Source organism: Podarcis pityusensis (assembly GCF_964106645.2).
Source record: "Podarcis pityusensis genome assembly, chromosome: 4".
NCBI classification, from domain to species: domain Eukaryota; kingdom Metazoa; phylum Chordata; class Lepidosauria; order Squamata; family Lacertidae; genus Podarcis; species Podarcis pityusensis.
This window is the reverse complement of record NC_138027.1, coordinates 65477762-65505662: the sequence shown is the minus strand read 5'-3', so window position 1 is coordinate 65505662 and position 27901 is coordinate 65477762. Positions and strand designations below refer to the sequence as shown.

Sequence of the window (27901 nt, the reverse complement as noted above, 5' to 3'; positions counted from 1 at the left end):
TCCAAAAGGCCATACCTGCATCTCAATCATAGCTTGCAATTCCTTTTCTTGTTTTTCCCTTAGCAGGATTTCTTCTTCCGCTCTCCTCCTAGCTTCCTCCTCCGCTGCTCTCCTAGCTTCTTCCTCTTCACGCCTTCTTTCCTCCTCTCTCTTGCGAGCCTCTTCCTCCCGGCGAATCCTCTCTTCCTCTTCCTTTCTTTTCAGCTCTTCTCTCTCTAGCCTGAAAAGCCACAGAAATACTTATTTCAGGACTGGCAGAGGGAGCTATACCTTGCATAACACTTACATATTGCACAGAAGTGTGTACTTTTGTCATGTTTCCTTGGGAAATGGGAGATGTGCCCTAAATTTTGGGGGATCCAGTTCTGGGAAATCATGGATATGGACTCACTATAGTTTAGATAAGTTAACTAATTCATTCCATGTTAACTACTCTCTGAAACTGAAACTAATTAAAAGGTCTCTTAACAGCAGCAATGAGAAGCTGTCCAAGTGTGTGCTGTTATTAATGGAGAAGTGGGGATGGGGTAGGGAAAATACCTTTCACGTTCTTCTCTCTCCTGCTTTTCTTTTTCCTCTTGTTCTTTCTGGAGACGAGCTTGGCGCCTCTTCTCTGCTAAAATCCTTGTAGCTTCTTCAGCATCAGTAGTTCCTGCTGCAAGTTTCCCTAAACAATTTGTTGTTCCGGTTAAAACATTATAGACTGCAGCCCAGGAAACACTGGGCAACCTAAACGTTCAGTGGAATTTCACTTCTCTTCATTTCTTTAAAGCATTTATAAACCGCTTCATATTCAGAGAAAAACAAAACCTCCAAACAATCAGGAGACAATCAGGTCTTGTATCCACAGCAGTGATCTGAAGAGGAACAGCTGCTGGGAGGAGTGTAGAAAGAAGAAACGCCATGGTGCAGCTGGATCAGCAGAGCCAGATGCCTTCATCTGCCCCAGCTGTAACAAAAGATGTCTCTCCTATATTGGTCTCTACAGCCACAGCAGGCACTGTGAAGGGACACTTACTCGTTCATTGTCTTCCAAGACAAACAGATGCCAACTAATATAATGTCATTACATGTGTTAATGTAATGTGTGTAAAGCACAGGATTTGATGGACATAGTTAAGGTTGTACTAATAAGTGGCTCAAAATTAGTAAGCAGAGAAGAATATCTAGAAAGTATATCAAGGTAGTTGCATCAAAGTGAAATGAACAACAGCTCTTTCCCCCAGGAAACTACCTCAGTTAGTTGTATAAATTAATCCTTTGTTTCACTGTTTAAAAGAAAACGTTCATATAGTATTTCTAATTGCACCTACAATTCATGTTACCTTTAGTAAAGCAGGGCATGTTATTGTACTGAGAGAGGTTGACACCACAGCAAGAAAAGGCACAAGAAATATCCAGGAATCGACGTCTGGCTTCTCAATACGTTTTGCTTACCAATGGCCCAATAGTTTATTCTTGACATTATACCTACTAGACCTAACTAAATATTCTATGAAGACTTCTAAAGATAAAGGCATTTATGGCATCCTCTGGATCAGTTGCAAATTTCCTTTGCCACAAAGATGGAAATGATAGAACTAGTTACCGTATTTGATATATAAGGAGTTAAGTGGTATTACAGCAGAAGCAAAAACAAAACAAAAGCAAAAAGGCAAAAGCAAAAAAGGCACACCTTCACTGCTTTCGGTCTTTCCTGCAGAAGGCAGAGATTTTTCAGCTAGATGTTGGCTTACAGCCTCTTCACCAGGTGACCCCTGGTTTTTCTGACCAGCAGTCTCCCTTTGCTGGTCTTTATGCTTTTCTGCCCTTTTCTTAGGCGTTTCTTGGTTGAGATTTGAAGTGGCACGGTGTTTCACAGGAGAAGCCGGATACTGTTTAGTAGTTTTGGGAGACTGTGGGTAAGTCTTTGTAAGTGTTCTAAAAATAAATTCAAATAAATAATTCAGTACTGTATTACCAACAGATCCCAGGAAGGACAGGCCAATTGTTAACTGATCTTAACCTTGGTTGATTTCTCCCACTTCCCACTCTTTGCCCTTTTACATCAAACATTATTTTATTTTAAAGCTGCAAACATAATAGAATATGAGGATTAAGTTTGCAGACTGTCTGTTCTTAGGCAAAACAGGACTGTGACCAAAAACATTCGGAAGAAACAAATTATGCGCCAGGCAGCAAATTAGTCTGTTAAAAAAACAGGGAGAGAGAAATTGTGCCAACTGGGATTAACAGCAAATCCATTTCATACTTGTTCACACAAATTACACTGTCATGAGGCAATGTGGTAGGCTCACAAAACATGAAAATACTTGAAGCATTACTCCGGGGGGGGGGGGGGAGATTGAGTCTATGACAAACATACCCTGGGCTTGTATCAATAGACAAGTTTATCTCATCTTGTTTGTGTGAGAATATGCCCTAACAATTAAGCAAAGACACTACTGCACATTTTCTGTGGTCTATATTGAGTTTAGTATTTTGCAGGTCAATTCTGTCCAGTGATGCAGACTGATCAATGAACTGTTGTACTGCAGTATTACATTCTGTGCTTGTTTTGCTGTTGTTATCTGTCTGTTGAAAACTTCAGTAAAAATAATTTAAAGAGGGAGACACTGTAGAATACATTTAAAGAACTTCTGAATTTATATTATCTGTTTTTGACTGGGAACACAGTTTGGGACATTTACTATTTTAAAGTAACCAGTATCTACTTTTAAGTGAGATTCCCCCCCCCCCCAGTCAGCTGATTCTATAGATTTTTGTAGACACCACCCTATTACTAAATATCTATACCACTTTCTGACTCAGCTCTAATTTCAGGCAGATAAACTTCTTTGTCCCTTTTGTCCTCTAGTCAGCATTTCTTGGTTTCCGATTAACCCTTTATTTTCTGTTTATGATCCTTTTGGCCATATACATCTTTCCCTCCTTTTTACTTTTTTCTTTGCTATGCTATTCGGTTTATCAAAGCGCTTCTTGCAGGAAGTAACATAATAGCTTGTTCACCTTGCTTACGTATGAGCTATTTCTCTCTCTCTTTCTTTTCCAAACAAAATTGCCTTGGAAAATAACCTTTACAAATTTTGTGAGGATCTAAAGTACTGCACTGCCAGTTCAATGTATCCAGCAGGAATGTTAGTCAGTCTGCAGTTCAACAGCAACAGTGGCGGCGGCAGCAGCTGCACCCTTGTGCAGTGCTCTCTTGCCAGTTAGTTTTGATAGGCACTTTTGAGAGGACATCGAAGCAAGCTCTGCCTATATGCCCTCAGTGGCAACATTCCAGCTGTTGGCCACTTTAAACCCTTACATGACTACCCTCTAACTGGTTCCACATCCATAGAATTGGCTATTCCTTACTTCTGCTGCTTTTATGCTCTTCCCCTCCATCTGATGTAGGTGATGATCCTCGGGTTACATACGCTTCAGGTTACATACGCTTCAGGTTACAGACTCCACTAACCCAGAAATATTACCTCGGTTAAGAACTTTGCTTCAGGATGAGAACAGAAATTGTGCGGCAGCGGCAGCAGGAGGCCCCATTAGCTAAAGTGGTGCTTCAGGTTAAGAACAGTTTCAGGTTAAGAACAGACCTCCGGAACGAATTAAATTCTTAACCTGAGGTACCATTGTAATAACTTCAGCTACCATTATTTTCTGTGATATAGTTGGACTGGGTGCATTAAATTAGTGGTTTTACAACCAATTAAGGGTACAATCAGAAAAAATAAATTTGTTTTTAGATTTTAACAGTCCTCCTCAGCAAACGTTTTTTTAACCCAGGCCAGACTCCAAAAGTCTGTAGGTCCTAGACACAGCGGCGTAGCGTGGGTTGTCAGCACCCGGGGCAAGGCAAGTAATTTGCGCCCCCTAACCCCTAACCTGCCGCCGCTGCCAGCTTCTTCTTGCTGCTGCCTGGGCTGGTCTGGTGTGGTTCTCTCCCGCGCTCAGCGCTGCGCTGGGTGGCCGCTGCACTGTCCCTCCCCCAGATAGTCCCTCGATCTCTCTCCGCACCGCACGCCTGGCACCCACCCCCTCCACAGTGGGAAGCGACCCAGCGGCTCGGATCGGATTCGCACAGCCAGCACTGCAGTGAGAGAGAGTGAGTGAGCCAGGTAGGGGCAGAGAGCTGCGAGTGCGAGCGCGCCCACCCCAGATGTTGCGGCCGGTGCGGCCGGCCCCCCCCTGCACCCCCCACGCTACGCCACTGCCTAGACAGGCCACGCTCAGCAACCCACCCACCCCCTCACCCAGTGTCAACCAACCCACCACTACTTGTCCTCTCTTGCCTGGCAGTGTATTTGCTCAGAAATTTACATAGCAGTGGCTGGTTCATTACTAAGTCACATGACTGCAAGGAGAGGATGGAGCAGCACTTATTTTCTGCTCACAGGCTCCAGGCCATGACACAACTTTGCCATGTAAAGCTGCAACCAAGCCCATGTGAACAGGATGGGGCGGCTGACAGCCTCCTCATCTCATGCATAAGCAGGTTTACCCAGTGGTGGCAGTGGCCTGTGATGGACTGCTACCGGGAGTGGCGCCATGAGTAACTGTCCAAAGTGTTCTGAGCCACTGGAAGTGAGTGGCTGTTCCCAGAAAAGTGTCAGTTCTATTGCTAACAGACAAATGTAATCAAGCTAAGTGATGAATCTTGCTTACTCATCTATGCCCTCTAAATATAATAAGACACTTTATTGGCAACCTAGGCATCTCTAAAGAATTTAGGCCAGGATTGACTTGGGAAATATTCCGTAGCAACAGATGTTCAACGTGCTACAGAACAAAAGAAAAAGAAAAACGTGATTCAACACGATTAGAATCCTGTGTTCAGGAAATTGCTGGTTTCCTCTTCAGATATATTGTGATAATGAAACTGATGACTTTAAGACTGGCATTTTTCTCTTGAAAACTGCCTATGCCCTCCCTTCTTTCCCCTGCACCAGACTGCTCATTGAGGCAGAGGGGAAACTGCATTCTGATGAATTCCGACCCTAATTCTCCCACTGACTGCTTTAGGGACAAGGGGAAGGCTGAAGGAGACTGGTTGACCCTTGAAGCGACTGTGAGGGAGGATGGGAAAAAGGGGAGCCAATCAGATTTTGCTGAATTGTCTTACTTAGGAGTTGCAGGTGAACCTGATCGCTTGGACATGGCTGCTGGAGAATCAGATCTTCTAAGAGGAGATCCCAAACCAGATGATGTGCCAGGGGTTGTGGGCCGCTTCTCTTTCTTTTTCTTCTCATTCTTAAAAAAGAAGACGACGAAAGACAGGTACTTTTGGCATCTGATGAAACAGATTTAGCACAGATACCCACAAACAGACTTGTATGTACAAACCAAAATTGTATTTTATTTTTTTTAAACAAGTATTGTGAAAGCTTGCAACATTTCCCCCCTATGGCCATCAAAGCTCCACTAAATCTTTATATATACACACAAATATAATATACAATATATATATTAGACAATCAAAATACTGCAGTGGCAAAATAGTTCAGTTAAGTGCCCTTGCATAGAGTTCTCTCAGGGTATTTTACAAGCAATGGTCAGGTTCCAAAGTATCATATAGAAACCCAAGCAGGGCAACCTGCTTTTGAAATTGAGCAGAATTTTTAAAAGCTGTTTGCTATTTGTGAAATGTTGAGGGTGCAGAAGTCAAAACATGCTACTGGTGTAGCCGCAATGCTCTGAAATACAAGAGAAGATGCAGAGGAACCTTAATAAAATATATAAATCCCACCCTCCCAACTGCTGCTGTGTTTCTTGGTCAACAAAACAAACTGGAGTTATAACAAGGTTTGGGAGGAAGTATCAACTTGTGACTATTAGTAATACTTCTGCAGAATTTTTGAGGGAAGCTTAAGTTCTGGGGGATCTGAAGGGTGGGTCAGAGACTTAGCATCTCATATTATTATTTTAGTGTTTTACAAGTGAAAGCAACTTATTCTATTACATAAGAACTTTCGAATGGTCAAGTGATATCCACTGATGCCCAAAATTCTACAGTACATTGAAGAAAGCAATGTTTATTTAAATTACTTGTATCCTATCTTTCCATGTTAAACTTTCAATGTGACTTATTTCCAAACTTAAAGTAAAAATAACAGTACAATAAAATTAGGTGAATTCATACCAACCTGAGTCCTATACATGCAACCATTTTTAAAACATGGTACCTTACTATTGCATGAATTACTCTTGATGAAGAACAATCAAGCAAATTGCACATGCATTATTCTAAGTACTGTAGTTATAACTAGTGCAAAATATATCAAGCAGTCTGCACTATACAGAAACATATCTCTGGCATTTGACTACGTCTAGTGCTAACCCCTAGCCACCTGCTCTAATTATTAATTTATTCTTCTCAATACATATACTTGAGTATTATTGAAGAAGAAAAATAACACAGGGTGTTACTCTTATTGTTTTACCCTTGTGGTACTTGGTTAGTTATCAGACAGAATTCTAAGAGCGCACCCTAGTGTCCACAAATATTATAAAATTAGAAATGTACATGAATGCACTGAAACATTTTCCTTCTTATTTGCAGTGCCACGCGGAGCTGAAACAAACACAAAACAAATCCTCTACCAGCAAGGGAAACTGTCAAAACCTACCCAATTAAGCATTGGCATATTTTAGCTTTTACAAGCTAAACTATTTTTCTGCTGAGTTAGGACGCAAGAAAGAAAGTTCAAATTTCAAAACCAATTATTTGTAGTGATGCACTCAGATATTTTTTTTAAAAAAAAACCTTAAAAGCACTGAAGCCAGCGCTTTAAAAGGTACAATGCACTGATGGTTATATCCTTTTAAGTCGCAGATTCTTATAATCTAATTTCAAGTTTCAAAAAACTCTTCCCATATGGGAAATACAATATCACACCAGACACACAGACTCCCTAAATACTTGACCCTTCATCTCAACATAACAGAACTTAGTGCAAGCATCACTACAGAGCAGAGGAATGGTTGCAACAGAGTGGCTGGAAGCAGGAGAAACAGAGAGGCCATTTACTCTTTAAACACTGACCCACAGAATACCCAACAATCTTATAAATATACTTAAAAAATAAAAAGAGCATCTATCTTGGGTCCGGCCAAGTTTCAAGCCCACCTGTGGCACTTCTACTGCAGTTGCTCCTTTCATTGCATCGAATGTTGACGCAGATGCTGCCTTCTTTCTCTCCATACTTCGAGTGGGCGAAGGCTTGTAAGGAGATTTAAGAGGGCTAGCTGGCGCTACACGAGGACAGATATGGAATACTAAAGAGTTATAGTACAATAGCCAGAGCAATAGGGAACATAGACAAAGAAAGCGAGGGTGGAAAAAAGGGGGGAGGAACGGCAATCTTTATTAGAAACAGAAAAACACAAACTGTTCAAACACATTAATAAACCATATTTTCTCTCTTTATACAACCACCACACATTTACTGAAGTGCCTTCACTAAGCTTAAAAACTTTAGGCCATAGGAATAAAGAGTTCTTCTACTGACAGGTTTTTAAGATCTGGCCACTCCCAACAGATTAAAATATCTTGTTGAGAATTATTTGCGTTATTGGTCAATTTTTCATGACCACTTTAGATTCAGAAACATGTCTAAAGTAGTATCCTAAGGACTGGAGAAATCAGCTCTAAAAGTGATACATGGTACAGATATTACTAGTTTGATAACTAACTTTGAATCAGAGTAGTTCACTGGCTAGGAAATCATACTGTCTTGTTTAGTGTTAGTAAAACTGCTTTTAAAGTCCTAGTATGTCATCTGAATGGATACTACTTAGACTCCTAGAAATTTGAGTTAAGCTTAATTATAAATCACTATTTAGACAATTTTTAAATTTGTTTTGTTATTTGTTTACTTTCTAGCCAACCGAAATGTTACATTCTTCAACATAATTGCTAAGGCAATCAAGCAATAAAACTCCTGGATAGAACTCTGCAGCTTTCCTTGTTTTTGAAGGATTATTATTACATGTGGAATAAGATTAATAAATTACCGGGGGTGGGAATCTTGAATTATTTTTTTCTATGAGCCTAATACATTCCTTAAAACATTAGGTTTACCTGAATCACTGTATTGCTCAGAAAGCATTAATGTACTTCTGCTTCTGGCTAAAGAAGCTTGTGTGGGAGTCAATAGTCGAGAAATAATAAAGTTTTCCATTGGACTAAGGTGCATGCGATGAGCTGAAGAATGGAAACAAACGAAAAACATTAAGAAAAAAGCCACTTCAAAAAACTGCAAACAAATATAATGAATGGCCAAACGAAAATGAACGAAGGGGAAAAGAACAAATAACTGGGCATCTTTGAGAACCACAAATCCTTGGATTTAATTCTTAGGAGGGCTTCGATTTTCAGTGTTTTCAGCCGAGTATCTTATGTGTTATTTGGTCTAACAAGCAGAATGGACATTAACGTATTAGCCTCCCTCATGATTTACCACACTTCTTCATTAATATACGAGACACATTTGTGTCGAAGGGTATGGTTTATTATAAGCAATGATATTGTAGGTTAGATAATGCTAGAACTATTAATGAATGCCTTGATTTATGAAGTGCTGCACCGAGGCAGCAGTTTCAGAGCAACAAGTGCTAGAATATTAATTCTAAGCCATTCCTTCCAGTGTTGAAGTCAGCAATATTAGCACCCTGGCAGTTTGCCCTACTCCATGCTATACAGCTAAACTAATCTTCCAGCCCCTTTTTGCCTGCTAACTAATAAGCTTCCGGGTCATAGGAGCTGTGGAGTCCAGGACAAATGTACACTGGCCATAGTTAGCAGTTAAGAGAAAGATTACGTAGCAAATGGGAGCAGAATCAGCTAGCTCTGCATTGAATGTCAGGCACAGGACTGGATGTTATACCCTATTTAGATCCATCGCTTCTAGAATTATAGTGAAAACTGCTTAACAGGATCAGGTGGTAGGTAGGCTGTGATCCAAAACACACATGAACGGAATTAAGTTCCACAGAAAATTAATAGAATACCATTGTTGCACCAAAAAAAGCACCAAAAAAATGTTCACAACTCTAGGCTCAAATTAAGTTTACAACAGAAAAAAGCAAAAACGTCCTGTAAGCAGTGAAAAATGAAGATGAGGGGGAATAACTATTTTCTTAAGAATTATTTTACAATGGTACCTCAGGTTACATACGCTTCAGGTTACAAACGCTTCAGGTTACAGACTCCGCTAACCCAGAAATAGTACCTCGGGTTAAGAACTTTGCTTCAGGATGAGAACAGAAATCGCGGAGCGGCGGCAGCAGGAGGCCACATTAGCTAAGTGGTGCTTCAGGTTAAGAACAGTTTCAGGTTAAGAACAGACCTCCGGAACGAATTAAGTACGTAACCAGAGGTACCACTGTACTGTAATTAAATATTTTCCTGCTGGGTATTATTGCTGACATAGCATGGATTGCCTAAGCCGAGTAAATCTAACCTCAAACGTGGGCTATAGCCATCCACTCCACTATAGAGGCCTATTTCTCCTCATACAAAACATACCCAAGGAGCTTGCTCTTGCTTTCTTCTGTCTACAGCAGTCTCTCTCAGACTTCTTCAATATGGGCCCTCTCTTCAAAACATGTCCTGTTCTGTTCTGCCCCGCCCCAGCCTAGCACAATGAGCATGCACAGAGTTTTGCGGACAGGCTGCTGTGCGTAAGGATCTATGCACCAGTATATGAATCCCAACGCTGGCATTAGAAGACAAACAGAGCTGGATTGCTCTGATCTCTAGTCTTAAAATAACACACAGGCAACCGTCATGAGAACAAAGCAGCTGCTCTTCTCCTACATGCAGCTAACTCCACAAATACTGTGTGGATCAGTGAGATTCAAGAGGCACGGGACAACCCTTTCCTACAAGTTCCACAATTGCCTAGAAATCCACCTGCGCATCTACTGCGACGAGGTACTCCGCATCCTCTGGGAGTGACCTGTCCTACAGCTTGAGTGCCACAGGTATACAATGGAGGCCATCTATTAGCCATCCAAATTTTCCCCTAAGGGAAATACTTGTTTCTTGGCATATCTGGTAATGAAAAATGTCAAAATTAAAAATCAAACCACTATGGTTGTAGGCTATACTTCTTAGAACTACTGAAATGGACGAGGTTTTAATAATAATAAATTTTATTTATACCTGAAGAGAGAGAGAAAAAGCGGCTTTGATGCCTGTTTTAAAATTTCAAGTTCCTACCTAAGCAATACCGAAATGTCTGAAAACAGGACTCTTCGTTTTCTAAGGGAAAGTTTCCTTAATATACTTAACCAAAAAAAGAAAAGTGAAGTGATTTCTGGTAAACGTTACTGCCTTCAGAGGATTAACCAACTGAGAAAGGAAGGGGCTGGGGGGCTGGGGGGCTGGGGATGGAGAAGAGAGAAAAAGAGAGATGCACTTTAAACACAAAAGGAGAGAGATCATTTCTGGTGCGACAATGAGCAGCACATTCACTTGCCTCTGTCAGGGGAACATGTTATTGTTGCTGTGGAGTGGGAGAGGCGCTTATTGATAGGCGACTCCATTTGCTTTGGCAGATTCATTGTAGAAGCTGAAAGTTTGTCACATGCTGCAGAGAGATGCATTGAAGACATTTATATTCATTCCACAGTGCCAAATGCTCCCACAGCTAACCTTTAATTTTGTTACTGTGGACCTTGTGAATGAATCAGCACAAAGAATAAAGCACATCTGATAAAATCCACAGGCTGGAGCTGCTCGCCCTGTCTGTCTGTGAGGTATAATTCAAGACAGACTTTTGGCTTACAAACATTTCAGTGTTACAGTATGGTGTAAGATTATCTTATAGTGACTGGGGGGGGGGATAGTACTAAAGAACAACAAAAATGAATAAAAATTAACTCTACTTTTATTTAAGCAACAGTGATGCGACAAACATATCCTGCTTTTTGCCTACGCCGTGTTGACGCTGGAAGACTTCCCACAATTTTCAAACAATTCAGAGCTCTAGAACAGTGTTGGGGAACCTGTGGCCCTCCAGTTAGGCTGCACTAAAACTCCCATCATCCTTAACCACTGATTATCCTGGATGGGACTAAAGGAAGGTGTGAAACTCTAGATGTTAAGAACATCAGGACACAGAAGTCAGAGGTTGGGCTCAAACCACCAAGCTTCTGGTTAACAGCCAGACACAATGACCCATAGGGCCACCTGACTAAGGAAGTCACAGAATCATAGAGTTTGTAGTGTTGGAAAGGACCCACAAGCATCACCTAGTCCAACCCCCTGCAATGCAGGAATATTTTGCCCAATGTGGGGCTTGAACCCACAACTCTGAGATTAAGAGCTTCATGGGGGGTGGTCTGCAATTGTGCTATGTGCAACTCAGAAGACATGCAATCCCCATCTCTAGGTTCTAGGTGCACACCTGTAGAACTTGGGAGAAGGCAGTGGATTGCACTCCCCTTGCTTACTTCTGCTTGGTCAAATGTACTGTGCAGGAGAGGGTCGTGTTGCTTCACTGTCACATTGCACTGCCCTATCACTTCTATCTAGTGGAAACAGACCAATGATAGGGATGAAGCTACCCCCTTCTGCTCAGTTGGTTGGTTCTCCTTCCCTTCCCTTTCCTTCCCTTCCCTTCCATTCCATGTCAATGCCCCCTGCACTTCACTATGGGAGGGCCAGGAGAACCCCCAGAACAGTCTTATTGGACTTAATTCAAAATAAGGGTTCAAATAACGATCCATTCTATTATTAGGTGATAGGTGCATGGCTCCTAAAGGTAACTGGGAATTAATTCTACTTGTTCATATTGTAACTGAAATGTTTTAAACTAGTCCCGTCCCCACCTAGAGAAGCTATTCAAAAGGCACACAGTACACATGGCACGTGTATGTCCCACATTAGGAAAAAAGGAAATGAACTTGACAACATCTAGTAGGAACAGGATTCAAATCACCATTATGACGTTGGAATGCCAAGCATGCATTGCTTCGTTTATAACAAAACAACAACACCAGACAGTGAAGTTCATGGGTGCAATCCACCAAGCCCTCTTGCCACAAAGCCTCCATTGCAACAGCATTTGTGTTGCACAAACTCTAAGCCATGGGAGGGGAACCTGTAGCCCTCCAAATGTTGCAGGACTCCAACTCCCACCAGCCCTAGCCAGAACAGCCAATGGTAAGGGATGATGGAACTTGTAGTCCGGCGACATCTACATGGCCACAGGTTCCCCTCCCCGAAGAAATGGCAGCAGTGACACTTGGGGGAACTGAATCCAGAATTTCTGGTAACAATGCTGTCAAGGATTGAACTGAAACAACAAAGAACACACAGGAAGTTAGGGGGGAGGACAAAATTGGTGGATGCGTTAAAAGTGATAAACGACACTATGGCACTGTGAGACTCTCAAATACCATTGGCGGAATCAGCAGCAGCAGTTGAGGCCACAGAGTCTGGAAGGAGGGTGTTGGCAGCTAAACCTAGAGGGGGTGGGGTATTTTCTGATTCACCTACACAACAACAGAAAAAATCAGAGCAAAGAGGTGATAGATCACATCAATAACATTAAAATCCCAAACAATATAGGAGGTATTTTAATAAGCCTGTTTCTGGAAATGTTAAGAGATCATCCTTCTCCTTTTTCTGTACTGCCTTGTGGGGGGGGGGGGAGGAATCATACTAAAGACTTCAGCTTAAACAGGGATGCTTATACTTTTTGGGCAGCTGTATTATCACTTGGGAGATATTTCACATGAACAAAACCTATTGGGAAAAGCTGGTGAATTCACAACAAATTTAAATGATTTCTGAACAACATAAAAGCTAATACATGGTTGGTGGTTAAAAAAAAGGAAGCTTGCTTTGAAACGGAACCGAAAAGAGAGCAGCTAGAGAAAAAGGGTAAAGAGAACAATTCATTTCCAGCAGTAAATACTGCACAATCATGGAGAAGTCTCCCCTGAGATTTTAGGAGTGCCTGAGCTAAAAATAAATTGCGTTCTGCAATGTCACACAGAGCCTATAGCCACTGACAATGCAGTGGTTTATTTTCCATGGTGTCTTAATTCCCCCTACCCCACGCCCGGTATATAATCTGCGTAGAGAAACTTCGGCGTTGGCCCATTTCCAATAAGATACCAGGGCATGAAATACAGTAAGCAGTCTCAAAATCCTTTTTTGAATGATGCACTTCGACAACCCCTCCCATACACATCGCAGTCTACTGTCACAACAGATTTTGCAGCTTTCTTTTTTTAATCCCAAGCCTTTGCAGTTTGGAATCTGCAATGCAGCCAGCCTGCTTCACTCACCATCTCTGTCGCCTGAGCCTGCAGCCAGTGCTCCTCCCCACGACCATCTCTTCTGTTTCTGCTCCAGCTGCTGACTTCTTTCCATGGATCGCCGCATCATAGCCTCTAATCGTTCCTAAGCAATTATTGCAGAAAGCAACAACAACTGAATCCAGGTCTGACTTTCTTAAAGAGCCCTTGTCACAGGGAGAGGGGGGAGAAAAAGACTCAATCTTTATCCCGGCTATACATACAAGCAGTGCTCAAAATGGTCCTTTTACCAATACTGTAAAGAGAAGTGAGCAAAGAAGGCACTGGCATGTCCACTCACCTCAAAATATATGTATCCTTTGTCTGCAGTCACTACTGAGGTCAGTACAGAGGCTGAAGTTAGCAACACAAGTTACATCACCTCCAAGCATCTGCTCCTGCTGGCAAGATTGCTGCTGTGGCTCTGTCTGGGCTTAATTTGTTTAAGAATAATGCATGAGAAAGCATTAACTCTGTCATCTCAGCAGAGCTATGTCTTCTGCCTCAGTGGTGAAGCTCAGTTGCTGCAATGATTCCTTCCAATCACACAGAAACCTTCCTTTAATGTATGCAATCACCAGTTTGGTGGCGTTTTATTTTTATTTTTTTCAAAAAAAGCAACAACAACCTGAAAACCTGCTAAGCAACTTAAGAATTAATGTTTTTTATTTACTATAGCTAGGTGTTTTCATTAATTTTTTTCCATTAGCTAAAATTGTGTCAAGTTTTTTTATGGGTGGGGGAAATAAAAAAAACTCCATTTTTTCTCCCCTCATAATTTCTCCTTCCAAGGGTGATCCCTATAAATTGTCTTCCCACCCCACACTCCACCCCCTGATCTGTTTCCCAAGTAACATTCCTTTGTCACACAGCAGATGGCAACCCTGGAATATGATACTGAACTTTCAGACCTGGCTTTTATATTCCATGGGTAGTATTTGTTTATCCTTGTCCAATGGAAGTGTTGCATTTGGAACAGGGAAACAATCATTCAAATCTTTGCTGAGTCACAAAGCTCACAGTCACAATCTCTCTGGATAATATACCTTACAGGATTGTTTTGAGGATAAAATAGAGTGATTTGACAGGAGGAAGGGCAAAATAAAAATACAGTAAATTTTCACATGGTAAATGAATTCTACGTTTCACCAATATGGGATGGAGAGAAAGTGATTCAAGCATCCAGCCAGGGCATATGGTATAGTCCCCTTCATGGACCCATAAAACCCAAGACTGCAATGAGAGGGACAGCTTATTTTAAGAGCAGTGCACATGGCAAACCTATTCATCACAGAGAAGTGTTTTATCACTAACTGGTTAGCTTTCTACATGCAGGGTGAACACTAACATCAGGTGGCTTTATAACAAATGATACTCCTACCGGCAAGGTGAAGTTGTTGGTTTGCTTAGAAAGGCTTTCAGACTTTCAAGGAATAACATAGACCCACTTCTGGGAACCGAACTAGTGATCTGTGGGTTCTTACCAATAACTTACACATCAACTGCAAAGCTGGTAAGCAATGACTTGTACTTTGTTACTTTTGTACAAAGCCTAGCACATATTAGGCATGGGGCTGAATAATAAATCCTCATGATAAAGGACAAAAGGGTCACTTATCAATATGCTGTCCAAGTTAAGCTTTTTGTGACTTAGAGAAACTGGTAGTCATTTAGGACGTTCATAAGCCAAACCCAAAGGCTAAACTGCACCTCAAAGGCCAAGCACTTATTGGTTCAGAAGGTAACCCAGTCAACTCTCACTATTACCAAAAAACTGCATCAACGAGGAAGAGCCACAGCATGCTTTTCTAAAAAACTCAAAAATGACTTGTGTCCCCCCCCCCATAATAATAATAATAATAATATTTTATTATTTATACCCCGACCTCCCCAGCCAAGGCCGGGCTCAGAGCAGCTATCAATGCATCAATGTTCACAGAAACAGCTCTAGACAACCAACCTTAACCTACAATTTTGGAAGTCAAAGGAAAGATGACAGAGGTTCATCTTCCCACTGCTCCCAAGATAGAGCAACCACCCACAATGATCTCAAGTCTCTCCAAGCCCCTACTGTGCCCATGCAGTCATTGATCCATTATTATCCAGAGCAACAACTCCTATGTCCATCTCTCAGTGACACCCAACTTCCAGATCTAGACATGCTGCAGCAGCTTGCCTACCTACACCTTGTTCCTGCCCGCCGCATTTGGTACCCTGTGTCACAGAGGCCTGTCTAGCACCTTAATGGCACCAGACAGTTTAATGTCACTTGGTGGCATCTCTCTGCATACCACTCCCTCCCCCTTCAGCAAAAAGAGCCACAGCTGTTTAAAAAAAAAACACACCTCATACCTGCAGCTGAATTGCTAGCTGGTTATTACTACTGATCTCTACATCTACAGCTTGGCCTTCTGTTGCTCAGCATCTTCTTTTTGTTAACCCATACACACTTGCCTCTATGTGAGTCCTATGGACATGCATCTATCTGCAATCCAGGAAGCAATGGATTGACTTTGTTGGTATGCTTGCACTGCACTAACCTCACTTCTACCTCCTCCTCTACCTGTCAGTAAGTAGCTGTGAAGCAGCCGATTAAAGGTCAGGTCAGCACCCTACCCCACCTAGCTGCCCACTACTGAGAGAGGGTGTGTGAATGAGTGTGTGACTGCTTGTAAGCACGTATGTGTACAAAAAGAGCAAGAGAGGGAAAGAGGGTTGGGGAATGTGCATTTGTGACAAGGGGTGGCACAGGTGAATTTTTTTTTTTTCCATTTTGATGAGGTATTTTGTTTTGCCCCACCTCCTATAGTAATGTGGCTCCCAGAAGGTTCGGCATGCTCCAAACCAGCTGAAACAGGTCCCCACCTCCAGGACAGGATGCTAAAGCACTGCGTACCTCTTCTTCTCTGAGCTTCTGTCTTCTCTTTTCTTCAACAGCCGCCCTTTTCTGCTCCTCCCTCTGCCTCTGCTCCTCCAGCTTCCTCCATCGTTCTTCTATTTGCTTTTCATACTGAAGCTTTGCTCTCCTTTCTTTTTCCAAGATTTGCTGTTCCCTAGCAGCTTCAATAAAGAGAGAGATTCTCCTATTCTGATGTAGAATACAAATCTATGAAGTGCCATACATATTGAAAGAGAATGACACAGCATACAAAAAAAGGAAGTCTTGGTCCACTAGCATGGCTTGGGTTTTTTAAAGTGCAAATGTACATTCTCAGTCTCTCTCTCACACACACACTGAAGCAGTCAAGTGGTTCAACTCTTCTAAATCATTAAGTGGAAAATTAAGTAACAATTGGTAACCTTGGACATAAATGAAAGTAAAGCTTTCCTCAAACACGTAAGCAGCTAACTGGAGAAGTCCACCACCCTACAGACTGGAAGGCGAGAGGCTGAGGTTTGGGGGGTGAATGTTGTATGGAAGAGGACCCAAGAACTTTTGTTCTTGCCAAGAACCTTCCCAAGACAAACTATCCTAAATAGCCTGGCCTAGCAGGGCACATAGAGGAGGTCTATGCAGTTGATGCTTAGCAGTCCCTGTTTTATTTTTTCAAAAAATAAATGCCTCTGATTCTAAACTGAGAAAACAGGCCAGAGCCATCGTCAGTGCAGGAAAGACTAGGGAACATGCCCCCAACCTCTGGAAAATTAGGCTTAAAGCCTGCCACCTAGATCCTCAAGGATGCCTCCCCAGAGTAGGCTGTCCAGATACATTCAAGGAAGAAAAGTGTCAACTTACCAAGGTACTTTTCCCTTTCTTCTCTTCTTTCCCTGGCTAGTCTTTGTCTTTCATCAGTTTTCAGAAATCCATCTACAGCTAATAAACATCAAAAGAGGAAAAACCCATTTTAGCAAAATCACAACAAGTACCTAAAAACTAGTTAAATACTTAATTTTTTATTATCTTGTTTTTATAAGCATTCCAACTGTCACATTTTTGCAAAATATTTTTGCTAAAATTTAACAACACAAGAGTAGCCTAATCAGTATTTACAGGACAAACCACTCAGGTAAGTAAGGTCTGTTTTAGAATAGCATCATAAAAAGCAGGGGTCAGCAAACCTTTTCAGCAGGGGGGCCGGTCCACTGTCTTTCAGACCTTGTGGGGGGGCCAGACTATATTGGGGGGTTGAACGAATTCCTATGCCCCACAAATAACCCAGAGATGCATTTTAAATAAAAGCACACATTCTAGTGTATTTTTGGTTTCTATGGAAGCCGCCCAGAGTGGCTGGGGAAACCCAGCCAGATGGGCGGGGTACAAATAATAAATTATTATTATTATTCTACTCATGTAAAAACATGCAGATTCCCGGACCATCCGCGGGCCGGATTGAGAAGGTGATTGGGCCGCATCTGGCCCCCGGGTCTTAGTTTGCCCACCCATGATATAAAGCATGTTACAGTCATCCAACCTAGATATTACTTGTATAAAGATGCAGAACACATTTAAAAAACCCCCCACCTTTCAGTCGGAAGACTCTGAAAGCAACTACAGTGGTACCTCGGGTTACATGCGCTTCAGGTTACAGACTCCGCTAACCCAGAAATAGTACCTCGGGTTAGGAACTTTGCTTCAGGATGAGAACAGAAATTGCGGCATGGCGGCAGCAGGAGGCCCCATTAACTAAAGGGGTGCTTCAGGTTACGAACAGTTTCAGGTTAAGAACGGACCTCCAGAACAAATTAAGTACGTAACCAGAGGTACCACTGTACTGTAATTAAATATTTTCCTGCTGGGTATTATTGCTGACATAGCATGGATTGCCTAAGCCGAGTAAATCTACCCTCAAACGTGGGTTATATCCATCCACTCCACTATAGAGGCCTATTTCTTCCCACACAAAACATGCCCAAGGAGCTTGCTCTTGCTTTCTTCTGTCTACAGCAGTCTCTCTCAGACTTTTTCAATATGGGCCCTCTCTTCAAAACATGTCCCGTTCTGTTCTGCCCTGCCCCAGCCTAGCACAATGAGCATGCACAGAGTTTTGCGGACAGGCTGCTGTGCGTAAGGATCTATGCACCAGTATATGAATCCCAATGCTGGCATTAGAAGACAAACAGAGCGGGATTGCTCTGATCTCTAGTCTTAAAATAACACACAGGCAACCTCAGCACAGAAAGAGCCTTAATTTCAGTAAAAGCATTATTTAACAAAGATATTTATTTGTCAGTGTTTATTTAATGTAGAAAAAATATGAAATCATATTAGGAAGTATTGCCTCAAGCACTGGGGTTCTTAATGACCCACTCCAGCGTTAACACCTGCCTTACTCGTGCACTTCCCCCTTTGAGTCCTTGTTCTGAATAGTTATTTTTTTTTATAATGATTTTTATTAAGGTTTCAGTAAAAAGTTAAACAGAAAAACATAAAAAAGAAATACACAAATACACAATACACAATACATAATCCAAAAAAGAAACAAGCACAGAAAACAAAAAAACAAAAAAAAAGAAACAGAACATTTAAAAACAATATCACCTTTTCATTTCCGTTTTTAAATTTACTTATTTTCTGGACCTCCTCATACCTCCCTCTTTTGTATTCCAGTTCAAATTGTTTGTCCAGCAATTTCTTTCCCACTTTTTTAATCCCAATCTTTAATCTTAATATAATATAACATTAAAATTTAACCTCTTAAATACCAAATTTCCATTTCCTTAAACTTCTTTAATCCTAATCTTTAATCTTAGTCTATCTATAACTTTAAATCCTGTACAGCTGGAAACCACTTATTTTCAATCCAACATCACTCTAGCATTCTTAAATTTTGCAGTATTTCTGTAAATAATCTTTGAATTTCTTCCAATCTTCCCTTGTTCTGAATAGTTAGACTTAAATTGCTATGTCAATATAAAGTAGTTATTTTGTTATTAAGTCATATACAGTGGTACCTCGGGTTACATACGCTTCAGGTTACAGACTCCACTAACCCAGAAATAATACTTCGGGTTAAGAACTTTGCTTCAGGATGAGAACAGAAAACGTGCTCCGGCGGCGCAGCGGCAGCAGGAGGCCCCATTAGCTAAAGTGGTGCTTCAGGTTAAGAACAGTTTCAGGTTAAGAACGGACCTCTGGAACGAATTAAGTACTTAACCCGAGGTACCACTTTATTAGTAAAGCTTCCAACCTCTTGCCTGAGGGCAATATGTCTGTGTGTGTAGCAAAACCAAACAGGATGAAATCAACACTGGTTTGCTAATCCTTATAATAAAGTTCAAGTACATATTGCTTAGCAATGATACCTACACACCTGAAAATATCTTTCCAATTGTGGTTAGATCCTCCACACGTTTTCACAGCCTAGCAGTCTTCTTTGAAAAGACCAAGAGTCTTATGTGCAGACATTTCATTTAATGCATTTTGTTCAACACTTGTATGCTTGTGTCTGTTATCTGCACTGTTTTCTGATTTTAATGCTGACTTTACTATTTGTGGTCTTACACTTTTCCCCCCGATCAAAGAGCATTTGAATTAAATGAGGATTGCCTTAATATACACTACTAAAAATATTTGTACATGTCCTTCCTATTCCTCTCATTCTTTAAGGACAAGGCATAAAAAAATTCTTAACATACAGCATCCACTGAAAGGAAATACATCTCCCTCCCTTATGCACATTCTTTTTCAGCCACCTCATTTTTTTTAAATCAACATGAATTGCATCTTGGCAATTAATTGTAATTTTTCTATAACTGAACATTACTTTACATGAGCAAACAGGAATGTGTTATTGCTTTACCAACAGCCCAAATCTTACACTTGTCTGCTCAGATGTAAATCCCACTTAATTTAATGGGGGTTACTGTTACGTAACAGCATACAGGACTGCAGCCAAGGCACCAAGATAAGGGTTCAATTTCAGTGTGCCTAGTTTACTCAGCATAATAAACACAGTCAACATGAATGACTTAAAAATTCTGGAGTCTAGTTACATGATACAATGGATCAAATAGGAAAAGATTAAAAGCTTGGACATTTCTTCCTCCAAAATTCCAAAGCCCACTAAGATACTATTAACTTACTATGTGTTTTGTTTTTAATTGTTATGATGTAACTTTAATTTCTTGTAAGCAAATAGACAGAAAATTGTATCCATAGTATCATTTATATAAACATACTGTTGATTGCAAATTGTTCTTCCATAATCCTTGGGTTACTGAATATTATAAACAATGAAGGAATCTTGGTGGAAACCCTACATTTCTTGCATTTAGTAGTCTCAGGATGACCCCGTGTGGCCATAGCAGAGACTTGCACCTCATCATTTCCTTTGGGGCTGGGACCAGAAATTCATCCAATGCAGTAACTTAGGAATCTGATTTATTTTTACAGGGACAAATCACACGGAAATGTTTATACGTGTGTCATCCAGAAATATTACAACAATCAGCATACTAATCTACTCCGGGGGTGAGGAGAAGTGGTGCTTAATATTGGTATTGGGTGGTGTTTTTTTTAGCATAATCATAATTGTAATACTAGTCTAAACAATTACATAAGGTTTAAACTTGCACTTTTTAAAGAATATTATCAACATAAGAAGAATCCGCTCGATCAGGCCAATGGCCCATCTAGTCCAGAATCCTCTTCTCACAGCGGCCAGCCAGGTGCCTGGGGGAAGCTCATAAGCAGGGCCTGTGCACAAGACCGCTCTTAGTGGGGGGGGAGGGAGAGCTGGGGGGGATTCACATCTGGCAACCAATGTGCCCATTGGGTTTCAAATAGTACATGAGTAGACAAGTCTAGAAAGTCTGGGGCACAAATTTTCATGGCCCCCTAACGTCTAAGGTGGCTCCTTTACCAGAAGTCATGTACAGTGGTACCTTGGTTTGCATACGTCTTGGTTTGCATATGCTTTGGATTACAAACACCTCAAACCCAGAAGTGCGTGTCCTGGTTTGCAACCCAATTTTTTTGGGATTACAAACAAATTTTTTTGGAGGCCCCATTGGCAAAAGCGCATCTTTGGTTACAACCTGTTTAGGTTTACAAATGGACCTCCGGAACAGATTATGGTTGTAAACCAAGGTACCACTGTATTCAGTGTTAACTCTGAAAGTTTATCCTCGATTCTGAATGAACTAAGCCTCCTAGAGCACAATATACATTAGAATTGAGTATACATTTCCAGAATTAACCCTAAATACTGTATTTTTCTATGTATAACACGCTCCTGTGTATAAGACAACCCCTACTTTTGGGGACTCCAATTTAAGAAAATGGGGGGGGGGTGGCCCAGAGTTGGTTCAGCTTTTGGGGAGGACTGCCCAGAGTTGTTGACCTTTTTTGGGAGGGGAATGCCGAATAACACTCACAAAACTCAGTCCAACTGCATACCTAGACGGGCAACGGCTATATATATAAAGAACTTACTCCTGTTGGTCTTAATGTTTTTAGCAATGTGCTCCTCAAATTCTTTAGTAGCATTTCTTACTGTCTGCTTGCATTTTCTGGGGGGCCAACTTTGTGTTCCTAGAGATGTTGTGAGGATAAAATGTGGTGGAATGGGGAGTGGAAGAAACAGGCATGCTACCTTGGGCTCCTAGGAGAAAGATGAAGGATAAATGTAATGAATGAAAATATAAACTGCAGATTAGCAGAATCTGAAAATGGTCTGCTTAATGAACGAACAAATGGTGAAATCAAGCAAGATGATATTCTGAAACTTCAGTTCATTTCAGGAGACCCTGCTAGGAGGTTAGGCTTCATGTATACATACGAAACCCACTGTCAGATTTTGGCTTATTCGATGTCATACTATATTAAGAACCAATTAAATCACTGTGGGTCACTAAGCTTTCAAATTTTAGAAGTTGTGTTAAATACAGAGCTATGACAGTCTGCTCTAGATTGTCAAGATATATATAAAACACTTTCAGCTGCTGAATAACTGCAACAAGACATAGGAGACTACTACAAGTGAAAAGACTGAGGAGAACCATTTTCTTTCAGTCACTAATTTACAAACTGCACAAGTCAAGAGTATATCAAATAAATGAATAGATGCATCTTTTTTTGCTTGCTTAACCAACACTACTCTTTTAGTACACTAATTCCATACAGAAGGATCATCCAGTTTAAAATACTATGCAACATCCATACTATTTTATTCATCCGTACTGTGTGCCTGTTACCAGCTTGCTCAACTTTGCCTCGGTTTACACATGGGCTTGTTATGTCCAGGTTTGATAACTGTAATACACCTTACATGGGGCTGCCCTTGAAGACAGTTTGGCTATTACAACTGGTGCTGAATGCAGCAGCCAGAACACTAGGTGTTTGGATCATGTAACACTTATTCTGTGCCATTTATGCTAGCTGCCTATTCGTTTCTGGGCTCAATTTAGGATGCTGCTTTTATCCTTTGACATTCTAAACCAATGCTGGGGGACCTTTGGTCCTTAAGAAGTTTCTGGACCACAGCTCCCATCATAACTAACCATTGGCTGTGACTGATGAGAACTAGAGTCCCAACAACATCTGAAGGGACAAAGGACCCCCAGCTCTGTTCTGCAGGTCCACTGGGAACATTTGGGATGACTAAGCATCAGCATTAGCTAACTAGAGATAATACATCTTCAAACTTAAGTTATTCTTGGAGAAATAAAGTGGAAGCTTTCACTCTCTTCCTCTCATAAGCATTTAGACTAGAGCAACAGTATTAAATCTAAAACTTTATGCTCCACCTTCCTCTAGGCCAGGCTTCCTCAGCCTCGGCCCTCCAGATGTTTTGAGACTACAATTCCCATCATCCCTGACCAATGGTCCTGCTAGCTAGGGGTCATGGGAGTTGTAGGCCAAAAAACATCTGGAGGGCCAAGTTGAGGAAGCCTGCTCTAGGCCTAGGGGGAACACAAAGTTGTAGATTTAATATACAGTACAGTTGCTCCAAATAGTTAAGACCTGTTGGCCATGCCTTGCCCGCTGTGTCTTCAGCACTTAGCTTATTACACTCCAATAGTTCCTCTTGCACCATATATATTTCCCCCTTTTCTCCCTGCTCTTCCCCACAGGCTGCATTTAAGCTCACTGTCAATACTAGAAGGAGGAATTAAATGTCAGTGAACTAGAATAAGTGAGAAACTGGCATTTTCTTCCACCAGGTTACTCCTAACCCTGATAGGGTGACAACTAAGTTTTGGGGTGACGGGGAGAAACATATTCAATTGTGGGGCAGGGTGAAGCATAATAAATATACGGAAACTTAGGTAGAAGTACTTTGAATGCTAGTGAGAATGGTCACATGAGAAATCCAAATACTTGGAGGCAAAGCCTTAGGAAATAAGTGTCATACTATCAATACTGAAGGTTGGCTGAACAGAACTAATGAGGAAGTCTTATTACACTAAGTGAGCTAAGAAGGACACAGTATAACATAATCATTCTGACCTTGGTATCATTAGCACACTAACAGAAAATTTAGTATCGAACACTCTTCTGTAAAATTAGTGGAATAATTACAGTAAAGGTTTATTTTTATATATATATATATTAAAAAAGACAACACCAGCAAATAATACCAAGCAAATAGTTTTAGAAACTGGGATAGGAAAGCTAGGAGCCCTGTGGCTCCTGGGACCTAGGTTGTGGGTGCCAAAACAAAATGCCTAGGCGCCATTATTATTATTTTTGCTGCCACGCTAGCAGACCAGGCAGCCCAGCAGCAATAATATACACACATACACACATGCTGCCAGGCTTATCAGGTGGTTTGCAGGGTAGCGCTGCAGCAAAAGACACGTCTTTTGCTATTGTGCTACCCTGCAGAAACCTGATTCATCAGCAGCTATTGATTGATTGATTGATTGATTGATTGCTGCCAGGCAAATCCGGTGGTTTGCAGGGTAGTGTGGCAGCAACAGATGTGTGTCTTTTGCTGCTGCTGTGCCCAGCAGACAAGGCGACTGCAGCCAGGCAAATGGAGATGCTAGATGCCAAGGGTGGCATCCGGACATCTCCATCCAGTTGCAAAAGGCCAGCTCCCTGTTGCAAAATGTGACTGGTGCCTGGCTAATTTTGAATGATGAGCAAATAAATACATAAACAGTGACTAAAAATACTTACTTACTTACTTACTTACTTACAAACAAACAAACAAACAAACAAACATACCTTCTGTCAGTTTAAAACTATAATTGTAAGTCACACTTACTAGGTCCACTGAACACACTGGGGTTTTTCTAAGAAAACATAGAATCATAGAATTGTATTCATAGGACTAATGTGACAATTACTTACGTTTGGGGTTTCTACAATACTGATTTTCTGAAACTTCTTTGGTATATGTTGTGCCAAGCTACTTATCCAACTACCACAAATATGCCAAAGCACCATATTCAGAGGTCCGCACATCTTGACTGCCTGAAGGCATCATCTTTGATGTTGCACAGCTTTGAAAGTGCTTCAGGTATGTTATGTAGTGAGTTGAATAGGATCCAAAATGCAGCAGTGTGATTGGTCCTAGAATAATAGGATCCAAAATGCAGCAGTCTGATTGGTCCCAGAACAATAGGATTCAGAATGCAGCAGTCTGATTGGTCCCAGAACAATAGGATTCAGAATGCAGCAGTCTGATTGGTCCCAGAACAATAGGATTCAGAATGCAGCAGTCTGATTGGTCCTAGAACAATGCAGCAGTATGATTGGTCTGCAGGAGCCACCCAATCCAGCTCCAGATGGAAGTGAATTCACAACCTGATTGGCCTACAGGAGAATTCCGGAATTAGCCAATCACGTGCAGCCCATTGTGTAAATAATGTATATAAAGCAGATACTTTGAGAGGACTTTCATTCCTCCTCACCACTATGAGCTGAATAAAGAGCATGAAATCCACTCTCGACTCTGAGTATAGATCCAGTAAAACTGCGGGGGGGAACCTCTGGCTTCCTCCTCAGCTCTCAGCTCAGAAGCAGTGGAGGGTGTTAGGACTGGCTGTGCTGGATTTTTGAGAGCCTCATATTTCTACAGAATGAGGTTTTTCATCAGATTAGATTTAAAAAATGCTCTTGCCCATATTTGTAGATTCTGGTCCATTTGGGTACTATTACTATCATATGTAATGGTATTATTTTTGGCCACTTGCGATAGCAGCAAAATAAAATTACATTGTGGGCAACTCACACTATGTTAACCCTGTTGATGAACATAATAACAGGCACAATGATTGTCATGGTAGAGATGGCAATTTGAGTGCACTTATTTTTCTGGAAATTCAAGATAAGTAATATGTGTTCACAGAAACTAAAAAAAAAACCCCTAAAGTAGTTATTAAATTTAACTGCAAGAGCTTTCAAATGCAGAGTTAGCAATGCTCTGCTGCATCTGTTGTGGCAAGCTACTCAGTTTAAAAATAAATAAATGCCCCTGTATGTGTGTGTGTGTGTGTGTGTGTGTGTGTGTGTGTATATATATATATATATATATATATATATATTGTTTAAGCAAATTATGTGTTGGTAGTTATCAAACTTTCTGATTCTTGAATTTCCATAATATATGAACACAAAAAGCCAATACAATAGTCTTGCTACATCAGAGGATCATATAGGTTTAAGAATTAAAATATCTAATTGAAAAATCAATAAATGTACATTTTGACCAAGTCATGTATATTTTCTTGAAACTGTTAATAGAACAGAACATTCCATTTGTATTATTTAAATCTTCATTTTTATACACTGCAAAATAGTTACTAGTCCAAGATCTGCACCCAAAGAGTTATACGATGTCAGACCTCTTATAACTCCTAATGAAACTGTGGTAAGAATCAAAAGCAATTTGCTGCAGGCTGGATCACACAAGCGAGAGTACACTAGAGCTAAGCAAAGCAACTATAGAATGAGGGCTGTATAAGAACTGAGTGCTAGAAATAGAAGATAACTTCATCATTCATTTCTATCATAGGAAAAGTTGTTTTTCACAGCACAGGTGGTACCTACAACTGTTTTCTGTGGACCAGTGATGCTAACTTTAACATCTGAATTTCCTCTTCTATCATTCCCATCTGTTAACTATAGGAAAATCAGAGTTGTTAATGCAATATATATTCTTTCATACATACTATTCTTTTTCTAAACTTGTATCTCACTCATGTGCCTAAAATCATCCAAAAGCAGCCTATAACAGGCTGGTCTGATATGGCCAAATCACCACTACCTCAACAAATCACCACTACCTCAACAAGGTTTTCAGTGAAAATTTCTCTACAAGGAAATCATTCCATCTCAAAATTGCAATGAAGTAAGAAAAAACACAGTTTTCCATACACCAATTAAAATAAGGGGTAAGGGGTTCCGGCTGTATGCTGAGACCATTCCAATTCCTGGATTCAGCAAGTGTTAAAATCTAAACAAAGATAGAAAATTCCTGGAATAACCAGGCTAGCTTCCTGGTGAAGAAATGACCTAAGTATGAGTCGCTAAGGAGTTGTCATGGCTGCTTGTTGCCAGCCACGTATACTGCAGCATGATAACAGTCTTACATGGCCATTTGATGGACCCTTTGTCCTCACCACATAACCATTTCCACAAAATTTCTAGCTATTGGACCACTCTTCTGCCTTATTTACAAGGCAAAACCAGGAAGCTTCCATTTATTAAAGCCCACATCCTTAATGGGTGGTGAAAACAGATTTACAAAACTTGTTATTTGAGTAATTAAATTATCTGTTTTGGATGATTAGCTAAACACATCTCTTTGAATTCTGCTGATTATATTAATCTGCACAGGTTTAGGTATATTTTTATTGCTGTTCTATATTATCTTTTAACACAAATGTTCCCAAAGCAGTTTATATACAATTCGGGAGTACATTACGTATACAAAGTTATAAAATATTTTGAACAACACACACAGAAAAGCACACATTTCCAGTTGAATCCCAGATGTCTGGAAAAACGTTTTTGCTTTTCTCTAAAACAAGACCAAGGAAGAACACAGATATGCTGAAGGACTGTAATCCATAGTTGAAGAGCCACCACCGAAAAGGCTTTGATCCTTGTAGCACAGGGATAGAGAACCTATGGCCTAGTAGATGTCATTGGACTGCAGGTTCTCCAGCCTTGTTCTAGCATGTCGTCTCAGCTCCCAGAAAGAGCTGAGAATTGTCAGTAGATCTTAGAATGGGTGTGTGAGGAAGAGACAAGAGGCATTCTTCAACACAATCATGATGCAGGCCATTTGAACTTTAAAGGCTATAAATAGCACTTTCAGAAAAACTTACAAGATGAGCAATGGAGATGTTTCGGAATTCTGCAACATGTTCAAGTCTGATCATAAAAAGCAGAAGATTTCTGTACCAGCTGAAGCTTCCAAGCCATTCTCAAAAGGACGACCCACATAAGAGTACATTGCAGTAGCCCAATTTGGAGGTCACCAGGTCATGAATGCCACCAGCAAGGTTCTTGACAATTTTCATAAGTCATGATATATAACTTCCATGATGAAGACACTAGAAAAGTGTTATCTTGTGAGAAATTTTCCAAAAGGTGGGATGCAAAAGTATTTATTTAATAAATTGCACATTCAGCAGAATGCAGAATCAATATCAATACTTGTTGACATTACAATTATTGGTGATTAAAATGAGAGAG

The 27901-nt window shown here is 40.8% G+C and overlaps 1 protein-coding gene across 10 annotated transcripts in view; it reads right to left on the bottom strand.

Moving 5' to 3' along the window:
* Nucleotides 1-27901, bottom strand: part of MAP7D2 (MAP7 domain containing 2) — a 50631-nt gene that overhangs the window by 8882 nt on the left and 13848 nt on the right. For 2 of the 10 annotated variants that reach the window (XR_013985071.1, XM_081001602.1), the window contains exons 2-12: nucleotides 17045-17122; nucleotides 16205-16368; nucleotides 13300-13414; nucleotides 12403-12498; nucleotides 10479-10589; nucleotides 8078-8200; nucleotides 7124-7272; nucleotides 5120-5247; nucleotides 1676-1920; nucleotides 541-667; nucleotides 16-220 (exon numbers count right to left, since the gene is read on the bottom strand). Coding sequence is in view for 9 of the 10 variants with exons in the window: in XM_081001602.1 (XP_080857728.1) it covers nucleotides 16-220; nucleotides 541-667; nucleotides 1676-1920; nucleotides 5120-5247; nucleotides 7124-7272; nucleotides 8078-8200; nucleotides 10479-10589; nucleotides 12403-12498; nucleotides 13300-13414; nucleotides 16205-16368; nucleotides 17045-17122 (1541 nt within the window). In the remaining variant the exon portion in view is untranslated. Of the gene's footprint in view, nucleotides 1-15; nucleotides 221-540; nucleotides 668-1675; nucleotides 1921-5119; nucleotides 5248-7123; nucleotides 7273-8077; nucleotides 8201-10478; nucleotides 10590-12402; nucleotides 12499-13299; nucleotides 13415-13609; nucleotides 14061-16204; nucleotides 16369-17044; nucleotides 17123-27901 lie in introns of those variants that run through there. The other 8 variants (XM_081001604.1, XM_081001606.1, XM_081001607.1 and 5 more) reach the window with 8 other exon arrangements.